Here is an 8,364-nt window from a genome sequence, read left to right on the forward strand (position 1 = left end):
ATGTCCCACCTTGTGCCACCCAGCCTTGTCCCCAGCCTGTCCCCAGTGTGACCACAGCCTGTTCCCGGCTTGTGGCCACGCAGCCCCCACCAAGGGCCACCAACATGTGAGGACGAGACGTGACCTCGCGTCCTTCCCCTTTATCCCAAGAGCCACCAGCCAGGGGACGGGTGGCCCCAGCAGCGAGTGACAGCGAGTGCCCATGGCCGGGGACACCGGGATGGCCGGGAAGGTGGCGCTGCTGCTGTGGGGTGAGGGATTTGGGGACAGGAATGGGACACGGACAGGGGGACAGGAATGTGGGGACAGGGACAAGGGGACGAGCACCATGGGGATGTGGCCGTGGGGCTGGGGGGGTGACCTGTGCCAGCTCGGGGACAGCCCCACGCCCCGCCCCCCCGCTGTCCCCACGGTGCCACCCCCACCCAGCCCTGTCCCTTCTCCCTTCCAGCCCAGACCGTGTTCCTCGCTGGTGAGTCCTCGGGGGATGCCGTGTCCCCGCCCCGCTGTCCCCAGCCCCGTGGTGGCCCTGGCAGGCTGCTGTCCCCTGTCACCCGCAGGTGCCACCCAGCTCCTGGTGCAGCCCCCCTGGACTCCGGCGGTGCTGTGGGACCGGGTGACACTGACCTGCCAGGGCTCGGGGACCGCCGGGGACACCCTCTGGTACAAGGAGGGGCGGCGCTGGGAGCCGGAGGGACGCGACAGCTTCACTGTCACCGAGAGTGGCAGCTACAGCTGTGAGAGACCCAGGGCTGGGTTCAGCCCCCGAGTGACGGTCTCAGATGGTGAGAGGGGGTTTGGGTGTCCCCACCCCGGCACCCTCGGGGACACCAAGGGCTCGAGGTGGGCTGAGCTCCATGGGTCACCCCCTGGTGTCACCAGAGCCTCCTCAATCTCAGCTGCCTCAGCACCCCCAGCCCCCTGCGGCCCCCAGCCCCCCTCCTGTACCGCTTCTACCGGGACGGGCAGTCGGTGGGGGGCCCGCAGGGGTCCCCGCAGCTCCTGGTGCCCGCCGTGGGGGTCTCCCACTCGGGGAATTACAGCTGCGAGGTGCGCTCCGAGGGGGGAACCGTGCGGAAGAGCAGCGCCCGGCTCGGCGTCACGGTGCGCAGTGAGTGCGGGGACGGGCACGGGGACCCCACCCGGGGACATCCCTGTCCCCCAGAAACCCTCCTCGTGTCCCCCCCTCAGCCCTGTCCGTGTCCCCGCAGTGCCCGTGGCCGCTGGACACCCCTGGAGCTCAGGTGGGGTCACTCGGGGTCGTTGGGATTGCAGGAGCCCTGCAGGGACAGGTGACACTGATGTGTCCCTTCTGTCCCCAGCGGTGGCCGCAGCCCTTGGTGGGTCCCTCCTGTTCCTGCTCCTGCTCGTGGGAGGAGCTGTGGGCTGGCACCGGTGGAACAACACGGGTGGGTGACAATGGGGACAATGCGGAGATCTTAGGGGGGAGGTTCCAAAATTTGAGGGTGATGGGGCAGCACCCACAACCCCTGATTTGGGCTGTGCTGAACTCTCAGGACTTTTACTCAGGCTCCTGAATAATTTGTGGTGGTGTTCGAGGTCCTTGCAGGGATTTTGGGGGTTCTTTCAGTGATCTGGGGGGAATTTGGAGAGTTTCCATCCCTGCCAAGCTTGAGGTTCTGGGGGCTCAGGGGTGCAGAGCACTGGGGTCATTCAGGGGTTCTGGGGGTACCAGGGCTGCTCAGGGGTCCTGGGGGAAATTGAGGTTTGAGGATTCCTGAGAGGGGTCACTGACCTGGGGACCCCACAGTTCACCCTCCCCTCTTCCCTTTGCAGCTGCCAGGAAACAGCAGGAAAGGTGAGTGGGGGGCTCAAACCACACTCTGGCCTGTGACCCCAAATTCCTCCCATCCCCTCCCACACATCCCCTTTATTCCCTCAGTGCCCCCCCGGAGCCCCCGGCCCCCCCAGAGGAGGGGGAGGTGCTGTACACCCACGTCGTGAGCACCAAGCAGACGGGGGGTGAGTCTGGGCTGGGACACGTCACCCATGGGTGTCCCCCTGCCCAGATGCCACAGCCAGTGTCTCTCACAGTGTCCCCAAGTGCCACCACACTCCAGGACACTCAGGTGACCTACGCTGAGCTGGCAGCCACCCATGGGCGACCAAAGACAACTGAGGACATCTATGGGAGTGTGCTGTGATACTGGGAGCACTGGGAGCACTGGGAGCACTGGGGGCACTGGGGGCACTGGGGGCACTGGGGGCACTGGGAGCACTGGGGGCTCTGCTCCCAGAACCCTCAGAGTCTCCCCCATTCCTTCCCCTCTCTGCTCCCCATATTTCCCCTCCCAGTGCCTCTCCATTGCTCCCAGTAGATCCTGGTGGTTCCCATGCTCGCTCCCAGTACTCCCAGTTCCTCTGCAATGCCCCTCTCAGCATTCCCAGTACACCCACGGCTCCTCATCTCTCCTCCCAGTGCCTGGGGAGCACTGGACTCATTTCCTCTTACTGGCACCAAAATGCAGCTTTTTGGTTCAACTGGCAGAGTTGGTGTTTCTTTGTTCAGCTCTGTCGGCCTTTAGGAATGGGATTCTCCAATTCTGGGCTGCCAATAAAAACCAGTGATCTGGATTCCCTTCTCCCCGTTTCTCAAACCCCTCCTGTGCCATGTTCCCCACGTGATGATGTCACAAAGGCCCTGGGGGGGTTCCAGAGCCTCCCCCTTTTCCAGGGCATTGGGGATGAGGCCATGGCACAGGGACAGGAACAATTTGATATCCTGAGACATTTTGGATTACCTGAGTGTGGCAGGGCTGGGTCAGCTTTTGGTGACCTGTGTGTCAGTCAGTCTGTCAGCCACAGCACACTGGGGACAGAGGGACACTCTGCCAAACCCATCCCTTGAGTGGCCAAGTGACCAGGAGTCTCACCTTGGGACAGGGCCCTTGGTGGCCCCAGGGCGTAAAAGGCAGAGCATGAGGAGCCTGTCTGCTCCTGGAGTGTCTGACAATCCAAGCTGGAACCCAGGAGCTGGAAACTGTCTTGGTTTAAAAGAGAAACATTTTCCAAGGAAAGGTGGAACCTTCCGGGAATGGAAAGAGGGAGCGACTCTCTAAATGTTATAACTGAGATAATGATGGGGCTTCCAGGCAAAAATGTAAGAAAAGGAATAACAGATAAATGATACAAATTTAGAGGATAAAAGAGAAGAAACAGCAAGAGAAGAACAGAAATTTCCAACCCGCTCAGGGCTGTTTGTTCACCTTTTGGTGCAGTTCTGGCCACGGCCAGCAGGGGGCGCTGCAGGGAGCAATCCCGGCCAGCAGGGGGCGCTGCAGGGAGCGCTCCCGGCCAGCAGGGGGCGCTGCAGGGAGCGCTCCCGGCCAGCAGGGGGCGCTGCAGGGAGCGCTCCCGGCCAGCAGGGGGCGCTGCAGGGAGCACTCCCGGCCAGCAGGGGGCGCCCCGGTGCCAGCTCCAACCCCTCAGGGGCCATGGCGGCCTCGGGCGGGAGGGACGAGGCCAAATCGCTCCTTTGGCAAACTCACGCTTTGCACCAATCGGTCCCGGCACCAGCACCGGCAGCGCCCGGGCAGAAGAGACGAAGGCAGCAGCTTGGATCCTGGTGCCCGGTGGCAGCGTGGCAGTGTCCCGGCCCAGGCACACACCCTGCGCAACACCCGCGACCGCTCTCCCTGATGGGAACGCAAGGAAGGCAGCGCCAAACCCCAGGCAGGTCTCAGGCCCACAGCAGCACCTCTCGTGCCTTCCCACCACAATTCCTGAAAACCCTCAGCCTCTCACTGCCTTTTCCTCCTTCAGCCCCGGCACAGCAGCTTTTGGAATGTTGAATTCCCTGGGATGTTGAGGAAAGCAGGTGCTCCTTGCTGACACTGCCAGGGCTCCTCAGGGGCTCCACAGCACGTTTGGAGCTGCTGCTCTCCCTGGGCCACTGCTGGTCCTGACACAGCAGCCACGGTGGGAAGAGGAGGAGGAGAGGGAGCAGCAGAGACTTAACGAGCTGTTGTAATTAGGGTCGGGGTTCCTAAAGGTCACCTGTGCTGCTGAACCATCCCTGTGCACAAACACCCGGCTCTGCTGCCTCTCCCGGGGATTTTGGGCTGCTGTGGCAGCACTGGACACATTTTGGGGCTCAGGTGCCCCCAGCTCTGCCCACAAGGAGTTTTTTTGTCTGCCGGCTTTGAAGGTTTTGTGGAGCTTCTCACGTTGGTCACTGCACAGGGATGGGCATTGGCCAGCCCTGCTCTGGCCAGCCCCAGGTGGCAGCCAGGACCTGAGGCTCCCCCCGCCCCCTTGGCTTTGATTCTCGCAGCTTTCGAGCTGGAAGGGAGAAGGGACGGGGCTGGGTGGGGGTGGCACCGTGGGGACAGCGGCACCGGGGGCGGGGCGTGGGGCTGTCCCCGAGCTGGCACAGGTCACCCCCCTGCCCTACGGCCACACCCCCATGGTGCTCGTCCCCATGTCCCTGTCCCCACATTCCTGTCCCCCTGTCCCTGTGCCCCGTCCCCCTTTCCCCACAGCTGCCCCAGCCCCAAGGTGCCACACCTCGCATTCCTGCCCGCAAATCCCTGTCCCCACATTCCTGTCCCCCTGTCCCATTCCTGTCCCCAGATCCCTCACCCCACAGCAGCAGTGTCACCTTCCCGGCCATCCCGGTGTCCCCGGCCATGGGCACTCGCTGTCACTCGCTGCTGGGGCCACCTGTCCCCTGGCTGGTGGCACTTGGGATAAAGGGGAAGGACGCGAGGTCACGTCTCGTCCTCACATGTTGGTGGCCCTTGGTGGGGGCTGCGTGGCCACAAGCCGGGAACAGGCTGTGGTCACACTGGGGACAGGCTGGGGACAAGGCTGGGTGGCACAAGGTGGGACATGGAGCTCCCAGGAGTGGGGGGCTCAGAGGGTGTGGCCACCTTGTGCCACCCAGCCTGTCCCCGGCTTGTGGCCACCCTGCCCCCACCAAGGGCCACCACCACGGTGAGATAAGATCTGAGCTCGTTTCCTTCCCCATTATCCCAAGAGCCGCCAGCCAGGGGACGCGGGGCTCTGGCAGCGAGTGACAGCCAGTGCCCACGGGCGGGGACACCGGGATGGCCGGGAAGGTGACACTGCTGCTGTGGGGTGAGTGCCCCGGGCACGGGCCTGACACCCTGGGGATGGGCCCTGGTGAGCAGAGAGCGGTGGGGAGGGGGCACAGGGGGGCTCTGGGGTCCCCTGAGGTCCCCAAGGCCAGAAGAGCCAGCGGGGGACAGAGCCAGTGGCCCCTCAGTGTGACCGGGGTTGTGGGATGGCCCTGGCGACAGCGACAGGGGGACAGGAATTGGACAGAAACTGGGGACAGGGATGTGGGGACAGGGACAAGAGGACAAACACCATGGGGATGTGCCAGCTCGGGGACAGCTCGGGGACAGCCCCCGGTGCCGCTGTCCCCACGGTGCCACCCCCACCCAGCCCTGTCCCTTCTCCCTTCCAGCCCAGACCGTGTTCCTCGCTGGTGAGTCCTCGGGGGATGCCGTGTCCCCGCCCCGCTGTCCCCAGCCCCGTGGTGGCCCTGGCAGGCTGCTGTCCCCTGTCACCCGCAGGTGCCACCCAGCTCCTGGTGCAGCCCCCCTGGACTCCGGCGGTGCTGTGGGACCGGGTGACACTGACCTGCCAGGGCTCGGGGACCGCCGGGGACACTGCCTGGTACAAGGACTTCGGGATCTGGCGGATAGAGGGACCCGACAGCTTCACTGTCACCGAGAGTGGCATCTACTGGTGTTACAGACCCGGTACCGGGGTCAGCCCCACCGTGAGAGTCTCAGATGGTGAGGGGGGGTTTGGGTGTCCCCACGCTGGCTATCCTGGGGACCCCGAGGGCTCAGGGTGGGCTGAGCTCCGTGGGTCACCCCCTGGTGTGACCAGAGCCTGTCCCTGCTCTGGGGACATCCCAGAGCATCCCAGTGCGGGGGGATCCGGTGCTGGAATTGGGGACCAATGAGGTGACCCACTGGAGTTTCCCGGTGACATTGCCTGTGACAGGTCCCCCCTGTCCCCCAGACTCGCTGGTGCTGCAGGTGCCGGCGCGGGCGCTGCTGGAGGGGGACACGGTGACACTGCGCTGCCGGGGCTGGAGGAACAATTCTGTCGCCTCGGTGTCCTTCTACCGGGACAAGGAGGAACTGATGTCGCCTCGCGGTAGGACCGAGCTGTCCCTGCCCCGTCTGGAGCTGCAGCACAGCGGCCGCTACCGCTGCGAGGGCTGGACGAGAATCCGGGGGTGGGAGAAGTCGGCGCCGGTGCCAGTGACAGTGCAGGGTGAGCGCCCCGCAGCCGCCACCCCGACACCCCCACAGCCCCTCCCCAGCCACTCGGGGTCACAAATCCCCCTCCCCCATCTCCTTGCCAGAGCTCTTCACGGTGCCGCTGCTGGAGGGTCCCCCCGAGCTCCCCGAGGGGTCCCCCCTCAATCTCAGCTGCCTCAGCACCCCCAGCCCCCTGCGGCCCCCAGCCCCCCTCCTGTACCGCTTCTACCGGGACGGGCAGTCGGTGGGGGGCCCGCAGGGGTCCCCGCAGCTCCTGGTGCCCGCCGTGGGGGTCTCCCACTCGGGGAATTACAGCTGCGAGGTGCGCTCCGAGGGGGGAACCGTGCGGAAGAGCAGCGCCCGGCTCGGCGTCACGGTGCGCAGTGAGTGCGGGGATGGGCACGGGGACCCCACCCGGGGACATCCCTGTCCCCCAGAAACCCTCCTCGTGTGCCCCCCTCAGCCCTGTCCGTGTCCCCGCAGTGCCCGTGGCCAATGCCACCATCGCCCCCGCTCCCCCGGCACTCCAGGTGCGCCCAGGTGAGCCCGTGACCCTGCGCTGCTCGGTGCAGGTGGGCTCAGCCCCTGTCACCTTCACCTGGCTGCGCGACGGGCACGAGGTGGCCCGGGGTCCCCTCCTGGAGCTCGGGGACATCGATGTGGGACACTCGGGCACCTACCAGTGCGTGGCCACCAACCAGCTGGGACAGGACGGGCACCGCGTGTTCCGGGCACTCAGCCCAGAGCTGGCCCTGCAGGTGACACCACTGGGAGCCGCTGGGCACCCCTGGAGCACAGGTGGGGTCACACGGGGTCACCGGGGGGTTCAGGACCCCCGGGGTTCAGGGTGACCCCGCTGTGTCCCCCTCTGTCCCCAGCAGTGGCTGTGAATGTCGGCAGGACCCTCCTGTACCTGCTCCTGCTCCTGGCTGTCATCGGGGGCTGTCGCTGGTGGCACCGCCGGGGTGGGTGACAATGGGGGGACCCGGGGATTGGGGTGAAGCCCCCCAGAGTGGGGGAGGCCGTAGGGTGGCACCAACAGCTCCTGACTTGGGTGAAGCTGAAACCCCAGAGACCTCACCTGGGGGTCCTGAGGGATTTGGGGGGTCCTGGAGGGTCGTGCAGGGATGTTGGGGGTTCTTTCTGGGGTTTTGGAGGAGTTTGGGGGCCCAGGGCAGTCAGGGGTCCCGAGGGTGTTCTGGGGCCCTGACACCCCCAGAGTCACCCCTCCCCCCTTTCCTTTGCAGCCCTCAGGAAGGAGCAGGAAAGGTGAGTGGGGGGCTCCAGGTCTGGCCCCCCCAATTTTACCCTCCCCGCGGGAAGTCCCGCATCCCACAGACCCTCCCTTATCCCCGCAGCAATCCCCAGGAGCCCCCGGCCCCCCCGGAGGAGGGGGCGGCGCTGGAACCCCGAGTGGGCAAAGAGCGGGCAGGGGGTGAGCACAGGGGGGGACAGGGACACGTCACCCACGGGTGTCACCCCCACCCAGGTCCCCAACCCCAGAGTCTCTCACAGGTGACCACGAGGAGCTGCCGGGACCCCACGGGTGACAGCGGGACCGCGGTGACAGCCACGAGAACGAGCTGTGACACTGGGGGCACTGGGGACACTGGGGGCACTGGAGGTCCCTGCCCGAGGACACCCCCCGTGTGTCCCCCCTCCACCTCGGCCCCCGTGGTTGCCCACCCTGCCCGGGGGGTGGCCACGAGTGGGGGGTCCCATGTTGGGCTGCCCAGAGCTCCCCGTTCCAGTGCTCCCAGTGCTCCCAGTGCTCCCAGTGCTCCCAGTGCTCCCAGTGCTCCCCATTCCCTCCCCCAGTGCCCGGGGGCACAGGACCCTGTCCCTCTTCTCGGACACAAACCGCAGCTTTTGCATTAAACCGGGAGAAACGGTTTTGGTTTGTTCGGCTCGGAGCGAGGAGGGTCCCGCTCGGGTTGTTGAGCAGATCCTGGTGGGATTTGCGGGATTTTTGGGGCTCTCTCGGTGCCCTGGGGACAGGCACCGAACCATCAATCGCTGCATTTCCGCACCGCTTCCCCCGCAGGGGGGAAGGAGCCGCCGCTCCCTGTTTGTCCCCTCTCGGTGACACCGGCCAAGGCTC

General features: G+C 65.7%; 2 protein-coding genes across 2 annotated transcripts; both read left to right on the forward strand.

The window, feature by feature from the left end:
• The first annotated feature begins 160 nt into the window (after positions 1-160).
• LOC130263224 (uncharacterized) lies at positions 161-1,538 on the forward strand. Its single transcript, XM_056510757.1, has 5 exons — positions 161-251; positions 452-472; positions 561-1,111; positions 1,212-1,292; positions 1,518-1,538. Exons 1-5 carry the CDS (start codon positions 203-205, stop codon positions 1,536-1,538), a joined length of 723 nt encoding a protein of 240 aa, XP_056366732.1. The 5' UTR covers positions 161-202.
• A 3,504-nt stretch (positions 1,539-5,042) lies between these two features.
• LOC130263413 (Fc receptor-like protein 3) lies at positions 5,043-8,156 on the forward strand. Its single transcript, XM_056510972.1, has 10 exons — positions 5,043-5,100; positions 5,453-5,473; positions 5,562-5,786; positions 6,019-6,276; positions 6,368-6,646; positions 6,747-7,061; positions 7,142-7,228; positions 7,511-7,532; positions 7,622-7,698; positions 7,779-8,156. The coding sequence occupies exons 1-10, from the start codon at positions 5,070-5,072 to the stop codon at positions 7,811-7,813; spliced, it is 1,350 nt and encodes a 449-aa protein (XP_056366947.1). The 5' UTR covers positions 5,043-5,069; the 3' UTR covers positions 7,814-8,156.
• The last annotated feature ends 208 nt before the right edge of the window (positions 8,157-8,364 follow it).

Source organism: Oenanthe melanoleuca, chromosome 25 (assembly GCF_029582105.1).
Source record: "Oenanthe melanoleuca isolate GR-GAL-2019-014 chromosome 25, OMel1.0, whole genome shotgun sequence".
Taxonomy (NCBI): domain Eukaryota; kingdom Metazoa; phylum Chordata; class Aves; order Passeriformes; family Muscicapidae; genus Oenanthe; species Oenanthe melanoleuca.

Coding starts and splice junctions, on each gene's coding strand:
- LOC130263224 (XM_056510757.1), top strand. CDS start 203: ATGGCCGGGGACACCGGGATGGCCGGGAAGGTGGCGCTGCTGCTGTGG. Junction 252..451: donor GGTGGCGCTGCTGCTGTGGG/GTGAGGGATTTG, acceptor TCTCCCTTCCAG/CCCAGACCGTGTTCCTCGCT. Junction 1,112..1,211: donor GCTCGGCGTCACGGTGCGCA/GTGAGTGCGGGG, acceptor GTGTCCCCGCAG/TGCCCGTGGCCGCTGGACAC.
- LOC130263413 (XM_056510972.1), top strand. CDS start 5,070: ATGGCCGGGAAGGTGACACTGCTGCTGTGGG. Junction 5,101..5,452: donor GGTGACACTGCTGCTGTGGG/GTGAGTGCCCCG, acceptor TCTCCCTTCCAG/CCCAGACCGTGTTCCTCGCT. Junction 7,699..7,778: donor GGGCAAAGAGCGGGCAGGGG/GTGAGCACAGGG, acceptor AGTCTCTCACAG/GTGACCACGAGGAGCTGCCG.